This window comes from Diadema antillarum, unplaced genomic scaffold (assembly GCF_040938485.1).
Source record: "Diadema antillarum isolate AM-2024a unplaced genomic scaffold, OU_Dant_1.0 seq00001698_RagTag, whole genome shotgun sequence".
Taxonomy (NCBI): Eukaryota; Metazoa; Echinodermata; class Echinoidea; order Diadematoida; family Diadematidae; genus Diadema; species Diadema antillarum.
In genome coordinates this window covers 1,449,747-1,472,552 of record NW_027272389.1, presented here as the reverse complement: position 1 = coordinate 1,472,552, position 22,806 = coordinate 1,449,747, and the positions used below count along the sequence as shown (strand labels likewise).

Here is a 22,806-nt window from a genome sequence, read left to right as displayed (position 1 = left end):
GGCTACAGTCACCCTCCCTCCTTTTCGCGGCTCCAAGCTGCCTAAATCATCCTGCAAACAATCTACTAGGTGTTTCAAAAAACATTTCCCACTTTTGATTCTTAATAATTCAAAAAATATATATCAGATAACACTGTCATTGATATGAGTGATAGCTGAATAATGTACAATTTGGTTGAAAGTGGTTTAAATATGAAAGCATAAACAAGTGTCATGAAATCCATGATTAATTTCACAGTTAGGTTCCAGACTTTGCTCTATTTTCAACCCTGTGTACAAAATTTCACTTTGCACAGGGGTCAGTGGGTGTGTATGGGAGTGTGTGGTTAACACCTTGACAATGGTCCTGAACAATGGCCAGGGTTTGAATGGTTCATTATTTATTCATGAGAAATTCCACTATCACAACTAGTCTTTATTCAGCCTCTGGCAGTATCTGGGTAAGTCAAACGCCTGTCGATACTGTCGTTGAGTCGCGTCAGTGCTCTCCCTACTTCTGAAAAACAAAATTACACTGAATACCTATTGTTCTATCGTAAACATGGTGACAGGAAGTAAAGAAAAATCAATTAGAGTATATATACACTTGTGTATATGGAGCCTTAAATAAATCTACTCTGAAACAAATCGCCCCAATGATAAATGCTGCTGAACTCTTTACCAAAAATGATATCTTTTTAACGAAAAAGCGAAAAATTTGTCAGACTATTTAATTAGTAGACAGTTGTATTAAAAGGAGGAACTTTAGATCATTTATGCTTATCTATATCCCAAATTTGAAAATGATTGCCAGCTGGAATGAAATGTCGTGTTTGCAAGCACTTTACCGTGCATGAATTCAGACTAGCAGTGCCCAGGGCAATCCACATGAATTATTGATTAAGCATTCATGTGCCAGGGAGCGCCAGACTGACGCCTAGTCAACAGGTGGTTCAGGCATGTCCATTGTTCAGGGCCATTGTCAGCACACACTCACATACACATCATTGGTTCCTGTGCGAAGTTCAATTTTTGTACAGAGGGTTAAAATTTGACCAAAATCTGAAACCTTACTTCAAAATCAATCTTAGATTTAATGAAATTGATTTATGCTTTCACATGCAAATCACCTTCAACCAAATTGTACACTATCCAGCTATTACTCATATCAATGACAGTTTTATCGAATGAATAGTATTTGAAATATTTATGATCAAAAGTGGGAAATGTTTTTGAAACACCTAGTAAAAGTATTTTCGACTTGATGTTCGGAAATACTTTTTTAAACAATGCAGAGTTGTCAAATGGTGAAATAGTCTTCCTGAATATTTCATCTCAACAATCTCTGTAAATAGTTTAAAGAATAGATTAGACTAAATACTGGTAAACCACAACAACAACAACAACAACAACAACAACAACAAAAACATGATCTTACATAAATTTATGAACCACTTCTTCTCGAACACCTCTGTCCTATGTCCTCCCACACAAATAACATTGAGACCTCGTTTGGATCGATGAACATGCATTGTCTTACATCATCGTTGTGAAGTAAAGTACAAAGTAAAACAGGGAAGTATAAGATATGGGGCACAAAAGGACGTGTACTGGTATATCACTTGTCTACAAAATGTATACTGCATTACGTAACTTGTCTCGGATTGGTGTACCTGTACCAGGTGCGTAAATTATACAATACACGAGGGGCGTGATTGAACAAACTCACCTGCGAGCTCAAGCGCACTGCGAGTCGAGTCTGCGATCCCGAGGCGCTGGGCGAGCTAGGCGCATACATTGTACATAGGCGCGGCTAGGCCATGCCCACTGGCGTAGCCAGGGGGGGGGGGGGGGGGCGATGGGGGCGGTCGCCCCCCCCCCTAAGATTTGGACCGGGGATTTGGGAGGCGGAAAAAAAAAATGCGTGTATACTGTATATGCATGCACATGAAGCGGGTCTCCTTTGCAACCTTTCATCAAATAAGATATTTTTTTTTTTGAATATTTCACTCAAAGTGTGCACGAGATCGTTGAATTTCAATTCAAAATATGCAAAATCTCTCGTGCTTGGGAGGGGGTATCCCCCTCCCAAACCCTCCCCTCTGTGCCTCTTTCCCTAGCTAAGTACACTTTTTAGATTTACAAAAAATTCTGAATAATTGTGGGTGCACAAGACTTATATTGCGAAAACTGAAGGTTCCGTCATGTATAAGGGGAATTTCCCCTTTTAATCGACTTTTCCTCCCTCAGCCCCCCCCCCATCAGTTTTTTTTTTGTGTGTGTGTGTGTGTGTGTGTGTGATTTCCCAAATGTTGCTTCCATCAAATATGCGTATGCGAGATATCTCAATTTCAACCTTAAAAAGATAAAAGCTCCATCGGAAGGGAAGGGTGGAGACAACACTCGCCCACGCCTTCTCCCTGCTCGCCCCCCCCCCCCCCCGCCATGCAAAGAAGTAGTAGACTGTGGCTATACCCAGATCGCTTTATTTCAATTCTAAAAACGCAAAAGCTCCGCGAGCGGGAGGGGGAATCCCCCTTCCCCTAAGCTCTATCTCACTAGACTTTACACATACGCACAGATGGTGCACATTCGGAATAAGAGCTAAATTCCGTGATTTTAACACTTCAATGAAAAAGTATTGCACCAAAAATTTGCACCAGATCGCTGAAATTCAGGTCTGAAAACGCAAAATCCCCTTCGTGTGGGAGGGGATATGCCCCTATCTACACCCTCGTGTGCATGCTTTTTCTGTTTGATTGCTGAACAGACAGCGTTCATGATATTCAGTGTAAGAATGAATACAAGAAGACTAGTGTTTTTAAATTATACCATTTTATAGGCAAATTGTTCAATAATAATCTACACACCTACTGCAACCTTAAACAAGTGGGACTGTTTCAACTCGTTAAAACACGCAAAAACATGCATCAAATTGCACCATTTGCAACATCAAAATGCAAAAATTTCTCGCCGTGGGAGGGGGACCCTCCCCCTCCCACACCCTCCCCTACCTCCTCGTTCGCTCCACTCGCTCGGGTTAAGTCGCGTTCATGATATTCAGTGAAAAGAATTAATACAAGAAGTGTATCTAAATTATATCATTTTATAGGCAAATTGTTCAATAATAATCTACACTAAAATATACTGCTACCTTAAACAAGTGGGACTGTTTCACGTCGATAAAAACGCGCAAAAACATGCTTCAAATTGCATCATTTGCAAAATCAAAATGCAAAAAGTTCTTACCGTGGGAGGGGGGACACCCCCCTCCCACATCCCTCCACCCTCGCTCGCTCCGCTCGCTCGGGTTCAGTCGCGTTCATGATATTCAGTGAAAAGAACTAATAGGTCTACAAGAAGTGTATTTGAATTATACCATTTTATAGGCAAATTGTTCAATAATAATCTACACTAAAATATACTGCTACCTTAAACAAGTGGGACTGTTTCACGTCGATAAAACGCGCAAAAACATGCATCAAATTGCACCATTTGCAACATCAAAATGCAAAAAGTTCTTACCGTGGGAGGGGGGACACCCCCCTCCCACACCCTCCCCTCCCCCTCGCTCGCTCCGCTCGCTCGGGTTCAGTCGCGTTCATGATATTCAGTGAAAAGAATTAATACAAGAAGTGTATCTAAATTATACCATTTTATGTAGGCAAATTGTGCAATAATAATCTACACTAAAATATACTACTATACCTTAAACAAGTGGGAATGTTTCACGTCGATAAAACGCGCAAAAACATGCATCAAATTGCACCATTTGCAACATCAAAATGCAAAAAGTTCTTACCGTGGGAGGGGGGACACCCCCCTCCCACACCCTCCCCTCCCCCTCGCTCGCTCCGCTCGCTCGGGTTCAGTCGCGTTCATGATATTCAGTGAAAAGAATTAATACAAGAAGTGTATCTAAATTATACCATTTTATATAGGCATATTGTTCAATAATAATCTACACTAAAATAATACTGCTACCTTAAACAAGTGGGAATGTTTCACGTCGATAAAACGCGCAAAAACATTCATCAAATTGCACCATTTGCAAAATCAAAATGCAAAAAGTTTTTACCGTGGGAGGGGGACACCCCCCCTCCCACACCCTCCCCTCCCCCCTCGCTCGCTCCGCTCGCTCGGGTTCAGTCGCGTTCATGATATTCAGTGAAAAGAATTAATACAAGAAGTGTATTTAAATTATACCATTTTATAGCCAAATTGTTCAATAATAATCTACACTAAAATATACTGCTACCTTAAACAAGTGGGACTGTTTCACGTCGATAAAACGCGCAAAAACATGCATCAAATTGCACCATTTGCAACATCCAAATGCAAAAAGTTCTTATCGTGGGAGGGGGGACACCCCCCTCCCTCACCCTCCCCTACCCCCTCGCTCGCTCCGCTCGCTCGGGTTCAGTCGCGTTCATGATATTCAGTGAAAAGAATTAATACAAGAAGTGTATCTAAATTATAGGGCCTACCATTTTATAGGCAAATTGTTCAATGATAATCTACATCAAAATAAACTGCTACCGTAAACAAGTGGGACTGTTTCACGTCGATAAAACGCGCAAAAACATGCATCAAATTGCACCATTTACAACATCCAAACGCAAAAAGTTCTTACCGTGGGAGGGGGGACACCCCCCTCCCACACCCTCCCCCCCTCGCTCGCTCCGCTCGCTCGGGCTCGGTCGCTCCGCTCGCTCGGGCTCGGTCGCTCCGCTCGCTCGGGCTCGGTCGCTTCGCTCCCTCGCAGACTAACCGCCCCCCTAAGATGAAATCCTGGCTACGCCGTTGGCCATGCCAGGCCGTGTACAACACTGTGAGGAGACGAGAGATCGAGAGAGCGTGAGAGATTCGTTAAACATGGTTCTCGGTGCAATCTTTGCAAGAGCCCCATCTCAACAGCTCAGGTTGTCTCATTTTGTAAGGATATTATCCTATACGAATATGGCAAGCACAAGTGATCCACAGACATCACATAAATCGCTCGAGGTAGTCCATAACTCGAAAGAACACGAGTTTTGCATCGATCTAGGTAAGTTAGAGTCATGCGACATCGCGATGAAACCGTGATGACTAGCCCCATATACTCGTATCTACGTTGGTAAATTTACTTTTTCATATTTCCTTATCATGATATGGATGATTGCACCCTTCGTGTGGACTCTTGGAATTGGAAAGTATTACTGACCAACACCCCATAAATGAGTGGTATTTTGCTAGATCTATTTAGATATACTTTTCCACCCCCATCCATATCCCCTTACCTAAATTTGATTGCACAAGTCCAAAAAGACTCCATTCAATGGAAAAGTGATGAGTGACCTAACCTAATGACGTAAATGATAGTAAATTTAATAAGTTTAAGATTTACTAAAAAGTAATATAGCTTTGCCTTCGAGTGACATGATTGATGTAAATCTAAATAGATCTAGTAAATTATACCCTAGTCATAAATCTATACAGTCAGTATACAACCTGTGTTTTCAGACCAATTGGACATAAGTTTAGTCACACAGTCAAAAGAAATGGATGTAGGGTTGGGGGTACCACGTATCGTCACCCTAAGGATCTGTAGCTTGTTTATTCTAAAATTATAACACAAATCCGCCTAATTCTTACCTCAAATATGCCATAAATACTGCAGTTTTGAATGTCGTGACCGTCTCGTTGATTATGAATCTCTGTTTTAAAATAGCGCAATTTTAGTGAGTGCGTTCCGTTTTCTTCGCGCAGCTAAAAAGGGAACCTTGCGATCGGCACCCCCTCCCCTCCATAGGTATACACGTGAATTTCACAGCATAGGTGATACACGTGAATTTCACAGGCCATAGGTAATACCCGTGAATTTCACAGCCATGCGTCGTTACTGAACGGATGTGTAATTTTTAGCTTGGTTTGTTTGAGTTTGATTTTCGTTTCTTCGTTTTTATTGTCTTTATAGCTAATGACACTTAATCCCGCGCGTACCTTTTCGTTCTATACGCAAACAGCCATGATACGCAGGGTGCCGATGGGAAGGTGCCCTGCTGATAGGTGGTGCCCCAACCATACAATGTAAATCATGATGTAAAGCCCATGCGCCCATTGAGACATTACCCTATTCATCTCATCGGGATCGCTCTGCAGCACGGTACTGTATCGGCATGCTACAGCCATTGGCTCTGTATTACTACTTTCTTCCATAGTCTACTGATGGGGTCCCGTTAGTTGGATATGACCACTAACCCAGTGAATTGAAGTACGTCACCAGGTTATGTACAGCACCCTGCTCTTTGTGATGAATGAATAAATGAAGCTGGATCTTTTACTTGCATTAGTTGTGACTCTCCCATACATAGAAGTAGAACCTCTATTTTATGTCCTATCCGAGGGACGGAATGTTTTGCCTCATGGACCAGAGCTTAGACTTTAAATGTTAGAGCCTAGATGGAACGGTATGCTTTATACACAGGTGGATGCAACATTGTTCAGCTGGACTTGGAAATCGAACCCGGGTCATATGGATTGGGAGGAAGATGCGCTGCTGACTGAGCCAAACTAATTTACTGCCATATTTCTTATCCATATATTGGGAAGTGTCACTCAAAACAACTCGCTCTTTAATAGTGAGCTATTGCGACGTACATTGTACATTGCATGTGCAACCTGAAACTGAAGTGAGCCATGTAGTATCATGTGAAGTATCTTTCAAGTAAACGGGAGCTAAAAATCAATCTACAAATGACCTATGACAAGTTGAATGAAGTCAGTGGAGGGAGACATGCAGATCATACAGCACACACAAACATACACAGACAGACAGACAGACAGAGGCAGACAGACAGACGCACATGCACAAATGCTTTTTCCCAACAGACTTCTTTCAATTTGTTATAATAATTGTGAGTGATTTGAAATAAGCTATGAAGTATTTCCTATAATTTTGGTGCAATTTGGTTTTGTACATTTAGATCAATTTGAGATATCTCCATGGATGTGAAAGTACATTAGTGCCCACTGTTGGACCTATTATCAGTCAAGCGTTCCCAGTGAAATAATTTTAGTGCAGAAATTTTGGTGGGAATTCTTTGATCTAGGCAGGAGCACCACTTCTTTTCAAGCCACCAATTTGTCTTTAAGTGCAGATATTGTGTTCAAATGGTCTTCAAATTGTTTTGAAGGATGTTTTATCACTGACACACTTTTGTTTAACAGACACATTTTGATCTCTCATCTACCTCACTCTATAGATCCACCTGACAAGGCTGTCTTACAGTATGATGTCCTGACCGACGGCTCGGTAGACATGCATCACACAGGTGTACCTACTTCATACCGCGGCAAGGGTATCGCCGGCCAGCTTGCCAAGGTGTGTGCCTTCTTTGACCAGAGAGCCCAATCCATGATATGTGTTGGTAATAATGATGATGACAATGATACTAATAATTGTTATGAGAGTAGTAGTAGTAGTAGTAGTATAGTGCACTGCCGTTATAACGAACACAGTTATAATGAAATTCCGGTTACAATGAAGTTAAAATTCAGGCCACAACATTACCCACTCTGTGTATTTTTATAGTTTATTTGTTCGGTTATAACGAAAGAAAACTGCCGGTCCCGAGGACTTTGTTATAACAGGAGTCCACTGTAGTAGTAGTAGTAGTAGTAGTAGTAGTAGTAGTAGTAGTAGTAGTAGTAGTAGTAATTGTGATAATGATTAAAAAAAATATTCATAACAATTGGTCATAATAGAGAGATCATCATAATTAACAAAGTAGTATTAGTAATAGTATCCCCAGCATTTCTGGGTGCTTGTTGCAGTAAAAACCGTGGTCAACAGGACGTATAGTACCAGTATTTGATGAAACATCCTTCAAGTCCAGTGATGTTTGTATCTGGCTGGCATCCAGGGGGGTGTTTCATCAACGTTTTCAGCGCTGACAAGTTGTTATCGCTGACAATCACTATAGTAACAGGCAGTGACCAGACATCTCAGCCAATCAAAACCAAGGATATTGCTGAAATTGTCAGCGATGACGCTTGTCAGCACTGACAAACGTTGATGAAACAACCCCCAGATCTTCTTTGCAAAAAGTCTAGAGTCCTTTCTCGTACATTGCAAAAAGTCCCATTCAGAAATCAAGTCTTTACTGCTGGCCCATCAGCATCAGTCATAAATTGTGTGCACTGGTAGTGACCTCATCCAGAGAATAGTCTTAGTTAAAGTCTGTAATGTCACAATAATGAATCTTAAATGTGGATAAGTTCTGTGTACATATTTGCCATTTTCAATGTGGCTTTTTGTTTTTGTCTTAAATGGGATTAATTTAAGTGATCTGAATAGATTTTTTGTTTCTCAGGAATGTATATGGTTGATACTGCATTATGTTAAATTCAGGACACTCATAGCCTTTTTTCCCCATTGAATTCTTTGACTTCAGGCTGCTCTTGGCCACTTCACATCACATGAAACGAAGATGATCCTGACGTGTACCTACCTTCAGAAGTACTACAGGGAACATCCCGAGACGAGAACAGACCTAGTTAGCTTACCCACCTCTCGGTAGCGCCAACCTCAGGGACAGTGTGTAGCAGGGGATGACCAAGCACCAGCCCAGTATTGTATTATGATCATTAAGTACTGTTCAATCGAATTTGCATGCATGGATTGTTAAGCAGGCATAATCCTGTAGCATGTATTAAGGTTTTTGGTGATATCAAACTCTGGCTGTAGAAGTAGACACTGTAATTTCCCACTATGATCAGAGATTAAAATTGAAGAATACGGGTATGCTTTAGGACAAATGAAATTAATAAGTCTATAAAAGAAACACACAGTTTCGCACACCCACACCCAACCTGCGCACACAGCCGCAAATACTCACTGGTGTGTAAGCAAGTTTTTGCAGTTCAGTGGTTTTTTTTTTTCGTTTTTTTTCCCGGAGGGGTGTCTGCAGGCAGTTCAGATGCCAAAGAGTTCATTTTTGGCTTTCCATGTGGCATAAACAGTAAAGTACATTCTCAAAGTATGCTTCAACACATACATGAATGCTTGCATTGTCTCTCCAGCTGGTTGAGTACTGGTTGAGTTCAGTAGATATTGTCAATCGTAATTATATCAAAAGTACAGAAGATGTTCATCATCTTGGTCGTAACTGAAAGAATAAAGCTAATCTGTTGTCTCGCGTTCGAGGTAAATATGAAAATGATTATGATGTTTTGGCCGCATTCTTTCATAATCATTTTGAACATGCGTTAATGGCTATAAGATGTAGTCATTACTGCATTAAAGAAATTACTCTAATTAAAGGCACTATTAATGTAATACAAAGTAATCCCATCTTGGATCCATCTTTTTAACCTGTTACCTGGATTAAATTCTCCAATATCAATGGACCTTGTATACATCGCAGCACATTATCATAAATAAAACTTCTCTTCTCCCATCTTCTTGGAATAAATTTGGTGCTAATGTAGCATTATGACATATTTCAGCTCAAACTGCCTCTGACTTTTGTTCTTGATTGATTTCCTATGAATTACTAGAAAAAAACACACACATGAGGTGATACGTTGTACCTACTGCAGTAGGAAATACATGACCCCCATTATGTTAATGCTACAAATGACAGTGAATTTTCTTATGATTTGGTAACCTTCAGTATAATTCTCATGTACTTCTGAGCCCATTTTCAAGTTGAAATTATACTGAAATAAGGTAATGAAACAGGGCAGCTGTTTTCAGAATGTAATTATCAGTCAAATGTATATAAGATTATCAAGATTAATTTAATGTGTGTTAACCTGTTGAAGAATAATTGGAGTATAATCGGACAGGCGTTTATGGGAAATGTGTGTTATTGCAAAATCAGCTCGTCTTCAACAGGTTAAGGTACCGGTATGTGATAAGAGTGATGGTCAGGAATAGCTTAGCAGTTTAGTGGTCTATGATACCAGTTAGCATATGGACCATTTGATATGATTCTAAAAATACTGATATTTATATGAATAAGGCATTGCTGTGTAGCAGATTCACATTTAGAGAAAAAAATAACAAATCGTATCTAGCGACAAATGTAAATGTTCAGAAAAAAGCAAACCAACAAACACTTATATTATCAGCTAGAACTTTCAGGTTGTGAAAGCCTTTTCCACTCCAGTCAAAAAAAAAAATTGAAGAATATAATAGAAAATATAACTTCAGAAGGCAAAAGTTCCTCATAATCTAGATTTCACACAGCAAGCCATTGGTGATTGTAAGCAGTTGAAAGCTGTCATTTTTGTCAGCTGTTCCTCTGTGGTGACTGCTTTTTCTGTTCCTCCTTTGGAACTTGTGTTGAATTTTATGTCTACCTGATTCCACATTTTTTTTAAATGTTTCTTACGGAGAGATGATATTTTCCGACATTCTAGTGAATGCCTTTAATGTTAAAAAGTGTGAATCAACACTTTCCGTAAGGGCATTTCAATGTCTGTACAATGCATTCCAATAAATCTGTGATGGCAGCATGGCATAGTACACTTTTGTTACAGTGGATGTCATTTGCTCTCATAAATTTTGGAAAAAAACAACAACAAAATATTTCACTTGCAAAATCTGGTCCATTGTTTGGCAGGATACCAATGTACGGGGAAGACCATGAGTGGTAAAGATACTGCAAAGATGCTGAGCAGAGCAGTGACATAATTGATAGAATCATTTGTTGTGTGCACCTCAGGCACTTGTGTGAGCATCTACCAAATATACAAAATATCTTTCCCTGCACTGATCCAGGGTAACCATCATGGACCTGCGGCCACAGTTAATTTGGGTGCGGAAAGATGTGTAGTGGTGCCTTGGGCTAATCTTGCTGATGCTCTTGGCATTGTGAACATGGTCTAGTGACGGATCCAGAAGGGGGCACACCATGCGTTCGCCCCCCTTTATTTAAAAAAAACACACAATAGAAATAAAAAGAAAAAAGGGGGGGGGGGTTACTATGCCTCTTCCTTTAATTTTGTAAAGGCACCTCCCCTTTACAGAATTCCTGGATCTACCCCAGTGTTCTGACTTTATGCTGTACATCTCTTGGTTTCTGGCTACTACACACAGCTTATCAATAGCAATCTGTTTCATCCTCACATTACCCCGTTTGGCATCATGTTCTTCTGCAATAATTTTTGTGTGACATTGGTGTGGAAGAATGATGCGACTGCCACAAAGAACACAACCCCCATGCATGCTCAGAAGCATGGATTGTACTCCTCATCATGTGGTTTATACGGCCATCCATTTATGTTCTGGATCGTTTAGGAGGTTGGTGTCTCCAAGGGCCAAGACCTTTTTGCTCTAGCACAAAATTTCTTGTAGTCATTGGGCTGAAAGAGAAAGGCCCGGCGTAGACCTGGAGGGCCTCCGCTGAATGATCCTCTGCCGCTAGACGTTCGTACTCCTCCATGATTTGAAAGATCAGTTGTGTCCTTTATAGATCCAGGCTTGTCCTTGGAAGGTTGAGACGCAACCTTGACATTGAATCGGGTACTGCCTCCAGATTTAAAGGAAGTGATGAAGTCTATTAAATGCTTGTTTATGACATTGTTCCTGTAACACTGTTCATAAACAGCTTACTCTGTTCTAGCTACTTTCAGTCTGGTTTAAAAAAGCAGCCCATTCTTCTCTTTGTTTGAGAGTTACAGTATTTCTTTGAGCTCAAGCTCATGCTGTGCCTTGAGAGCTGCAACCAATATGGCGCTCATCAGAAGCTATACAGTGTACTTTGTATATAAAGCATACTTATGTACGGTACACTTGTAGATTCTCCTAGCAACCTGTAGATAGCTGAACAAAGATATACTGAAATCTGTTTCGGCTGAACTCAAAGATGATACCGGTAAGCTATTTCTGAAAACAATGAAATTATTTTCCAAAATTGATATCTTTTCAAAAAAAAAAAGATTAAAATACATGCAATTGCTGGAATACCACAATAACAATTCATCTTCTGAAATTACATGAGTTCAGCTTAAAGAAGGAATATGCGATGACATGAATATCATACAGCAAAAGAATGACACAATACGCAGTTAAGCCCAAAAATTTCTCGATGATTATATCTTTTTACTTTTTAATTTTCATAGAGAATACATTAACAATATTTGATAATTTATCTGTTTATGATTAAATGGATTAAACATTCAACTTCTGTGGCGGTACAATGCTGTGTCATGAATATCATAACAACATATTAAAAGACCTCTGAACGCAGAACATTTAGGCGATGTGGACATCAAAAAAGATAACGCAATAAAAATGTGGTATGGAAATATACTACTCTGGCACTTTGCCTGAATACATGTTACTGCTTTTTAACCAGACCAGACGGTCCAGGTGCTACTAGGAGAACCATCATGCCCATTTTTCCAGCTTAGGAGAACAACTTCTGATCCGTTAATCCTGATTCTCGTTGATACTTTCTCATCTTGATGTACAATGTAGTTTGTAGGTCCAGTCCAGAAGTATTCGTGAATCTCTGGATACATCAATTCCTTTACGGAGAAAGGCACTCATTTTGGCTGAGATGACCTTCATTCGGTATTCGATCACATTGGCGTTAGGGTTACCGTCTTCCCACCAGATGAAACGAAGAAGATCACGATCCTTCTCAGCTACGAAGAATTGATGGAACATGCTCTTGATGTCGGCCATGAACTTGACTTCTTCTTGCCTGAAACGACAAAGAATGCCGAGAAGTCCATTTGTGAGGTTGGGGCCTTGCAGGAGATGGTCGTTGAGGGAGACACCATCACATTTTGCCGAGCAATCGAACATGACACAAATTTTCCCAGGTTTTTGAGGGTGATACACACCTGTGTGTGGAACGTAGTTGATTTTTCCTTCCACACCGTCAGATTGTGCTTTCTCAGCACAGGTTTCAATGACGCCATCCATGAAGGCTCTGTAGTCTTTCTGGAACTGTGGGTTTTTCTTGAAGCAAGCAGTAAGCTGTCTCCATCATTTTTCGGCGACATGATGGTTGGATGGAAGGCTCACATTTTCCATCTTAAGTGGGAGTGGCATTTCGTAGAGTCCATCTGGCCTTTTCTCGATTCCGTCTTCAAGGAGGTGAAGAAACCGCTGATCTTCAGCGGAGAATTGTCCCTTCATGGTGTCATTCTTGAAATAAGTCTCAAGAGCTCCAATGATCTTGTCTTCAATGAGCATCTCCTTTGCCTAGGATGGGAAGGCAAAGTGGGGATATTGCACGACAGAGATTTTATGGCATTTTGCGACGTTCGAATCATCTCTGTCGTGGCAAATACGTCCCACAATTCCCCAGCCAAGAAGAGATTTCTGGGCATAAGGTTCATCCTCTCCTCCTGCGACGATTTCACGAGGTTGAACAGTGCACTCTCAGAGAAAATATGAGGTGGGTTGTTGTTGTTATACATGTTTAAGATCATTGTGAAGATGAGTTTCAAGTAACAGGATTCATGAGCAAAAAAAAAAAAAAAAATCAGAGGTGGTTTGTTGTTAACATGTTTAAGCTTAATTGTGAAGATGAGTTTGAAGCAACTTGTGAATTTTCTCCACAGTACACACCTGTCTCTCGAGCAGGTGGACTCGCTTTTTCTCCAATTCTAAGCACTCTTTTTTCACTGCGAGGCACTCTTCCTCAAAGCTTGTCAACCTCTTCTTTGTAGCAGCACATGTAGAAGCCTTGTTTTCCACATTTGTAGAGACGACTACTGAAGGAGCGAAACTTCAACGTTTTCATTGTAGGGCATCGTTTTGTCTGCAACTCCTTCAAGGTGAGACCATCTTTTTGGCAACCTCTGCTTTAGGGATTCGTGATCTAGTGGCAGGGATTTCAGCTCTGGTGAAGGCAGCTGGTAGTCGAATGACGTTTTCCTTATCAATGTCTGCCACTTCCAGTCCTCTCACCTTTTCTGTTGCTATTTTTGAGGTGTTCTGCATGGTTGTGAGCAGGAGGTCAGTCTTTTGGTCCTGCAATCCAAGCTTGTGACAGACCTTTTTCGTAATGAAAGTGACATTCGATTGGTCGTCGAGGACTGCGTATTCGAGATAGACTTTCGAGGGATCTGTTGTCTGTCTTACCCACGCAGGCATGATCATTGAGTGGTCCTTCACATTTTGGTCTTGTATATGACACACAGAGGTACAATTGGTACAATTACAGTTGGAAGATGCTTCTTTCTGCTTGACGACTGACGACTTAGGTTGCCACGAATGGAAGCAGAACAAATGTCTCCCATTGCAGACGGTACACGATCGCCTTTCCTTACACTGCTTACATAGATGTGAGGAGGTGAGAGCACATCCGAAGCAAATTTTGTTCTCGCAGAAGAACCCACGTCTCTCCTCCAGTGTGGCACTTGTGTGCTTGGGAGGTCAAGTTTATGCGTCCAACTCCTGTACATAATAGAGGCTGGAGAGACATACGAATTAACAATAGGGGGTCTAGGGGCAGTGCTGCAAGCTACATATTAAACATCGAGTTGCAGGTATACAGGTGTATGTAAGATACATGTGTATGTAACAGTATTCCAGCTATGTACAAAATTGTCACCATGAGTTATATCACAGTACACAAGTTATATTCAGAATACATCCGAGCAATATACGTGTGTATTCGAGAAATAGTGATAAAATAAGAGTGAGAACTCTTATGTATCTTTACTGACAATTGACAATGACAATGACAATTTTATTTATTTCATGTCACCCAATCAGGGTATTGGAGATAACCATGTAAATTATACATTTGAGATTACATATCGACAAAAAAAAAAGAAAAACAATATGAAAAAGTACAATGAAGGTACATAAATTTACTGGGGGGGGGGGGGGGGGGGGAATCGTATAATGTTATGCAATTAACCAAATAACCAAATAACTAAATCTGTAACATAACTGTACAAGAAAAAATAATAAAACAATGCAAAAACACGGATGGTCCTGGTTGGCACCAGTAAATGATGATACAATGCGGAAAATTGATATTTTGCATCGTATAATGTTATGCGATTAACCAAATAACCAAATAACTAAATCTGTAACATAACTGTACTAGAAAAAATAATAGAACAATGCAAAAACAGGGATGGTCCTGGTTGGCACCAGTAAATGATACAATGCGGAAAATTGATATTCGAAAATGACAAATCAGACAGGAAATTAACATTATAGTAATAATTCAATGTTTACCATAAGTTTTCTATGAGTTCTTGAAGAAAATCATTATTTTATGACAAAACTTAACTAAATTAGAACGTGTTCTAGGATTGCAGGAGTTAAACATTTGTTCCATTTTCAACGTATTGGGTCTAGTAACAAAATATTTTTAAAGATATAATTGCCTATCGTTGTCGAAAACAGGGCATTCAAATAGGTAATGAAATTCATCACCCAGTGTATTCATATCACAAAGACTACAGATCCTCATGTTCCAGGGAGTATCTGTATATCTCCAAGAAACAATTGGTAAGTGATGGTTTGAACACCTAAACCTACAAAGAATAATTCTATCTCTCTTCGGGAGTTCAATCAAATAATTCTCAGTATCAGAATTTAGTGATTGTTTGAATATACGATAAGTCTTGGTTTGTGAATTATCAAAGATAGTGCACGACAAATTTTGTTTGTGTATATCAACGAGTCGGCGCTCTACCGATGCTTTGATCCATTCACCGCTTGTAGTTTCACACATGTTCCACAGGTTGTTCATGCCTATATTATTAAGCGTCGTGTGTATTTTCATGAGCCATGGTGAGCGATAGATATTTCGTTCAAAAAGTAATTTCAGTATCAAGTAGATTTTACCAGATAGTTTACTTTGTCCACTATGTACAAGATTGCACCAAAAGTTTATCATTCTACTTTCAATGTATTTTTCTAATTTCAGCCTTCCTAGCTCGCCTAGAATCATACAACTTACAGTATTTTTTCGAATATGTAATATTTGTTTACAGAATTTTATATGAAATATTTCGATATCATTAACGATATCAAACCCCCAAATTTTGCTTCCATAAAGCAAAATTGGTAGTACTAATTGATCAAATAATTCTAGAAGAATATCAATAGGCAAACGTAAATGATACGTTTTTGATAAAAGGCCATACATTGCCCTTCTCGCTTGATTGTGTTGTTTGGATTGTGCCTTACGGAACTTATTATTGTAATTAAAGGTGGTGCCAAGATACACGTATTCATCAACAACTTCTACGATATCACCATTAGATTTAAAAATGGGAATGTTCCGTAATTTTCCACGAGAAAATATGACCACTTTTGCTTTACTCGTGTTCACTTGGAGGTACCATTTTTTACAATATTCTGTTCATGCATTGAGAGCATTTTGTAGTTCATTTTCAGAATTAGCAAGGACAATCGTATCATCAGCACGAAGTAAAGTAAAAAGCTTGAAGTAAATATCAAATCCAATATCGTATGCTTCAGAATCAATTTCGTGAGGAAGAAAATCTATCCCTTCGTATTTGTTGCAAATGAAATCTTTAAAGTCATTTAAGAATAGGGCGAAGAACATAGGGGATAAATTTTCTCCCTGACGTACTCCAATGGTGCATTCAAACAAATTTGATTTTCCAGATCCAGTTAATACACATGATTTAGCCTGCTTGTACATATGATTGATTACTTTAAAGAAATTACCATCAATGTTGTGTTCCAACAATTTGCACCAAAGAGAGGACCTGTCAACCAAATCGAATGCCTTCTTATAATCAATAAAAGCACAATACACTCTCTTTTTCTTATATAAGTGTAAATCAATGAATGAGTGAAGTACGAATATGTGGTCTAGGGTAGAATGACCATCACGGAATCCAGCCTGTTCATCACCTAATAATTCATTATCTTCAAGATAAGAGGTCAATCTCTCATTCAAAACAGCGGAAAATAATTTTCCAAAACAGCTTAGTAGAGTAATACTTCTGTAATTATTTGGATCATTGGCATTTCCTTTTTTCTTATAAAGTGGTCGAATAAGGCCTATTGTCCATGCCGTTGGGACAATACCACTTTCTAATACAGTATTAAATAGTTTGACAATAATTTCCAATAAAGAAGTTGTACTCAGTTTTAAAAATTCATTTAAAATCATATCTTCACCGTGAGCTTTTCCATTTTTTAGACGTTTAATTTGCTTGATAACTTCTTCACTGGCAATGGGACAATTCAATGCATGGTTGATTGAGGAAATATTCTTATATTCAGCGTTGATATGTCCAGTTAAATTAGTATTCTTAGATTGACTTAAGTCACGAAAATGTTTTTCGAGTGTCTCAGTATCGATTGGAATTGTCTGAGCTTTCGTTCCGCTTGAGGAATTTATAACATCCCAATATGCTTGAGGCTGTTTCTTTTTAAGTCCCCTAAGATCATTCAAGAATTTCGTATCAAATTGTTTTTGGGCAGAACGAAGAGTTTTTTTGTACATTTTCTTGGCTTTTGTGAGTGCATTGCGAATACTGATTGAATTTTCCGATTAAACTAGGTTTTTGAAGTGAAAATATTGAGCATGTTTTGCACAAATTTCATGAAACCATGGTTTTGAGTTCCTTTTATATTTGTAGTCATTCTGTCTGGAATAGCGGATTTTGGAGTAAGATTATATCATACCACTTTTATGGGCTGCATCAAGATAAATATCTTTGATGGAATGAGCAATATTATCAACAGAATTTTGGTTAACATTTTGACCCTCCATTCTGTTTACTTCTGAGAGCAATAAGTCAACTGCATTGCTGTCAATATTATTTAAAGATTCATTCCCTGCATCTTTCTTCCATTTCACTTTCAAAGTTTTCAATGTCTGAACAAATTTTTCATGAGTTACCTTTTTCTGATTGCTCAGGTCCACAAACTTTAAAATAATTGGATTTTGTTTGTCAGAGAGCAGAGGGTCAAAAGTATCAACCTCAAAATTATCAAGGAACTGGACTAAATCTGATGATGCAGCACAATAGTCAATCGTACTTGCATTTGCACAAGTAAAATCTCCACGTTGTCTATCGGTACCAATTCGACCATAAGTTATTACGAGATTGAAATTTCTACATAGTTCCAGAAATTTGTGGCCATGGTTGTTAACTACTGTATCGCTTTTTTTTCTTATCAAGCTAATCCCGTGTGAAGGGAACGGTTGATTCAACCAGCTTTCAGATTCATCTATAAAGTGGTTGTTAGAACAGTCGATTAACTCTTCATATTCTAATAATTCACTTTCGGCCCCAGTTCTAGCATTAAAGTCACCAAAAAAAAGACAAATAGGTAAGTTGTAAACATTCTTCAGCATGATCAAATCAGTAGCAATATCATCAAACATAGATATATCGTAATATTTAGAATTTTCTGGAGGAATGTAGACGACACCCAAAATAAACAAAAATCCAAAAGCCTTTTTACTAATCTGTAACCATAATACTGACCAAGACTCCTATACCATGTATTCCACCAAAAGGAAATTTATCTTTATTAGATTTTTCTTTGCTTAAATACTAGAAACAACTGGGTAGCATGTTTTCATTTAAAGAATCAGTTTTTGTTTCAACAAGGCAAACTATATTGAAATTCATAATGTAGTGCTCTAAAATGCCATCTGATAATTTTTTTCTAAGTCCGCATACATTTAAACGTAACATATGTACAAATTTTGGCTGATTTACCGGGCGGGCCACATCCTATTTGGTTATGAAGAGCCCCGACTCCTTCATGCGTTGTTCGGACCAACCGATTTTGTACAGGTCGTCAGGACTGTCAACTGCGTGTTTCACTTCTTTCCCGCCATCCTTCAGGATGCAGAAGACCTTGCCATCAATAGTCCACACTTTTGTCACCGCCGGGTCACTGCGCAGCTCACGAACCAGTTTCACCCTGAGTTGCGTGAAGTCCTCCACGATGAAGATGCCTCCTCTGTCCTTCAGCTCCCGCAGCCGCTTCTTCGCCTTCATTACCTCCACTTTCTTCTCCCGGCGCACCATCTTGGCGATGATCGGTCGTGGCTTCGAGGACCTGCGAGAAACCACACGGTGGCTCACTGAGATGTCCTCCCTCTTCAGGTCGACTCCCATTTCTTTCGCCAGATCGATGACTAGTTGACTGGTGTCTTCCTCTGGTCCGGATTCCGCCACACTGAAGACCTTGAAGCTGTCACGTCGCGAGTACTGCTCGAGACGATCCACTTCAAACCGGTTCGTCTGGACTTCTGGATGAATAGGTGACGAACCGGAGGCGGTGGGAGTATTCAGCTGCTCCATAACGACTTTCATGGCAGCCGTTACAGCCGTCGTCACACTTTGGATGATAATTGGTTGAATGGTGGCTAGTACTTGAGTTATGATACGAGTGATCATCTCCCCATCACTCTTGGAGGTGTCGTTCTTGGACACAGCAGCCTTTCCAGTGGCCGCAACAACCGCGTATGTGACAGCCTCCTCCAGCATACTGCTGCAGTGACGCATTCCTTTTCCACAAGCGACAAGAGTGTTGCAACTCTCACTTTATCAGGCTTCTTATCCAATTCAGTAGCTACAAGTTGTACTCTGTAGTTTTCCCATTGTGACTGGAAATGTTTCCAGTTTCCCTTCAAATCTCCTCTCATTTTTTCATAGGAGCAGGTCCTGGAAAATTCAGTGCTGAAGCCATGACTTACGAAAGTTCTATCTGTTGGCTGGAAATCTCATACAAGTTCAACGATCTAACCAGTTCATGAATTCATACAGGGCTGAAGACTTGCGACCCGGCTCCCGTGCTGTGCAGCACACACGGGTTATAAAGGGCTTTCTGTGGCTTCTTAACTAAGCTAACTGGTCAGCTACAAGTATCTTTTCTGCACTTACTTTTCCTTTGCTAGTTTAAAGCTTTCACATGGTCTTCTCGGTTCTGAATTTTCTTGCTCAGTCTTTGATTTTCTTCAACTTGTTCTTATAGCTTGTTGTCCCTTCGCTCTCACTTGCGCAACAAGTTGTTGTTTTTTTCTGCACAAAACTAAGTTCTTGTTTCAAATCTTTGTTGAAGTCCCTTTTCTTGCTCGAGAGCTTTTGTAGGGATAATTACTTCCTTGTATGATTCCTTTAGTGTTTGCTAGGGTTCTGCTTGGATTTGCATGTGACTCCTTATTTTATCATATGTGCAAAAGATCACTTTGAGTTTCCAGACAGTATTAAAGGCATTAATGGCTTCTGCTGGAATGACATTATCATAGAACTCCAAGTCATCCCCTGAATCTTCTTCTTCTTGGCACAACATATTTATGGCTGATTGAGAAAATCACACAAAGCCTCTTTTCTCAGCTGCTGCCATTTCACAGTCAAAGATTTCCAGTTGCTCTGAGCAGTGGCTGGAGGAGGACTCTCAGTACAGAAGAGGCCACCAAACGTGTTCGACTGTTGGCCAAGGTGTACTGTGTTTAGCATCCGAGTACAGAAGTTGCTGCATTGTTTCTTCTCATTACTCTGCAAAATAAATCAAAGATACAGCAATATGCTATTATCATGTGTAGTAAATATAAATGTGTCTTTGCTATATCTGTTGTACAAGGACAACAGACCATGGATCTAATTGAACACATAGATTCCACAGCCATCAACTGGAAAATAAAAGTTAGAGCATGTATTAATGTACTTCAAAGGGTTTGAATTGTAATCAGTTGCTGATTTCAAAATGACCTGTAATCCAATGTAAAGCAACAAATTATTAAACAACATTTGAGGCAAAAGCAATAACAAATATGGGGAAACCGAGAAAAGTACACTGGGGGCGAAGGGTACAAAATCCTGTTTGACTGATTCAGACACAATTCTTTTGAATATTCAGTCAATACTCTAACCATTTACTTTCCTTAATGAATAACAGATATGAAGCATATGAAACAACAGCACATCTTTGAAGAATGATATAATACAATATAATATAATATTAGCATCTTAGTGAGCAGAAATACACCAAAAATTATTAACACTTCAGACAGGCTATTAGCTTTTCGAAGAAGGGTACTAGCATTCCTCTTCACAAATTCACACAGATGCTGTATGTGAGCATCTGAGTAATTGCTCCATCATTTCTTGTCATTAGTCTGAAAATAAATCTTCAGGAGATATCCTCCATGGAGGTGCCATTTCATAGGCTCCATTTGGAAGTTGAGACATACTTTGCTGCATGGTTTCTGTGACATTCCTATCTAGGAAGTCTGATGAATACTTGCATCTTTGGGGCTACAGTCCCATGATCTCTTGCCTAGTGAATTCTTCTATGGGACCAATATCTGAGACATTCAAGTAATTCAGGAGTGGAGTGATACTGGATACTGGTCCTCCTTGGACAAGCCATCCTAGTGGCATCTCACTGCAACAGGGTTATCAGATCTCTGACCACGTAAGAACTCTTCCCATATCATCAGATGGTTGTTGTGCACTCCAAGTAGCACATTAATTGTTGTTGAGAGAGCAGCGTTAATCTCAACGTCACTCAAGTAGTCATACTGATACAGGTCGTCTGCTTGAATGATTGGGGCACTCCCACAAGGCTTATCAATTTCTGTCACTGTCAGTGTCAGTGGATAAGACCGTCTTCCTTCCAGATCCTCTATGTGACAATCAGTGAGTCTCAGTCTGTACGAGATCTTGTTTCCACCAACCAGTGTTAGTTCATGATTTTGATACCTATCATGTTCCGTCCTTGGAAAGAGCCCATCTCTGATAAGGGTTGCCTGACTGCCGCCGTCAAGCAGTATGCGAACCAAATAGCGAGTGTTGCCCATTTGAAGATAGGCCATAAGTGTTGGGAGGATACCACCTAGTTGAGTTCCTGTGGCAGCATTTGCACTGACTGGATTGGGGCCTGGACAAAAGGATCTGGCATTGGCGCTTAACTGTCCTGGAGGGTCACAGAGCTGGCTCGCAGAACTGACATCACTGGACAGATGGCCAAGAAATAAGCATCGCTTCCACATGTCCCAGAGATGCCAATTTGTGAAGTGGCTTGGAGTGAGACCCTGAGAGAGAAGTGAACGAGCGGGGAGAGACTGTGGGAAGGGGGCAGGGCCCCCTCCCACGGTAAGGTGATTTTTTAATTTGGGATATAGATTATGGGATTTGGTGGAAATGAGGAGGTGCATGTAGATATGGGAAGACAATGAACATTCCAAACATGAGGTAAGTGAATTGCATCGTCATTATCAACGCCATGCACAGACAGACTTACTTCCAACCCTTTCTTTGATGAAGCCTGCTGGTTGACTGTAGTCCAGTGGAAATCCAGTTCCTTCCCAGCTAACCCTAACTCATCTGCCAGACCTTTGCTACATAGTGTGATGTCACTACCCTCATCTAGCAATGCCCAGTTGTTGCGCTTCGCCCATTTCTTTCTACCTTACCGTAACAGGCACTACACACAAGCATACCTTCTGTCGATAAGCATGAGCACTGTAAGACTGACCACTCCTGTTCCCCGCTTCATCATGGACATTACCAACTGGAGCGTCCTGATTCTGACCATCATGATTAGTGTGAGCAGTATTTTGAGGCTCATTGACTTGCCGCCTATCAATGTGTGGCTTAGGCTGATTCTCTCTCACTTCTCTATCAGGAGGATGAAGCAGTGAGATGTGCTTTCCACATCCCTTGATGTGGCATGCTGGCTTTGCAAGACAGCCAACAGCCATGTGCATTGAATGCATGCAGTTATCCCACAACTTTATGTCTATTGAATGCTTTCCTTTCTTCAAAGGACTTCTTCTTGAAGACTGGACAGAATACTGGACAGACATGACTACCTTGACAACACTGACATCTTTTCTCAAAATTTCTTTCACT

General features: G+C 40.0%; 1 protein-coding gene across 1 annotated transcript; it reads left to right on the top strand.

The window, feature by feature from the left end:
- The first annotated feature begins 4,849 nt into the window (after positions 1–4,849).
- LOC139711755 (protein NATD1-like) lies at positions 4,850–10,492 on the top strand. Its single transcript, XM_071623609.1, has 3 exons — positions 4,850–5,026; positions 7,224–7,342; positions 8,415–10,492. The coding sequence occupies exons 1-3, from the start codon at positions 4,855–4,857 to the stop codon at positions 8,538–8,540; spliced, it is 417 nt and encodes a 138-aa protein (XP_071479710.1). The 5' UTR covers positions 4,850–4,854; the 3' UTR covers positions 8,541–10,492.
- Positions 10,493–22,806: the final 12,314 nt, after the last annotated feature.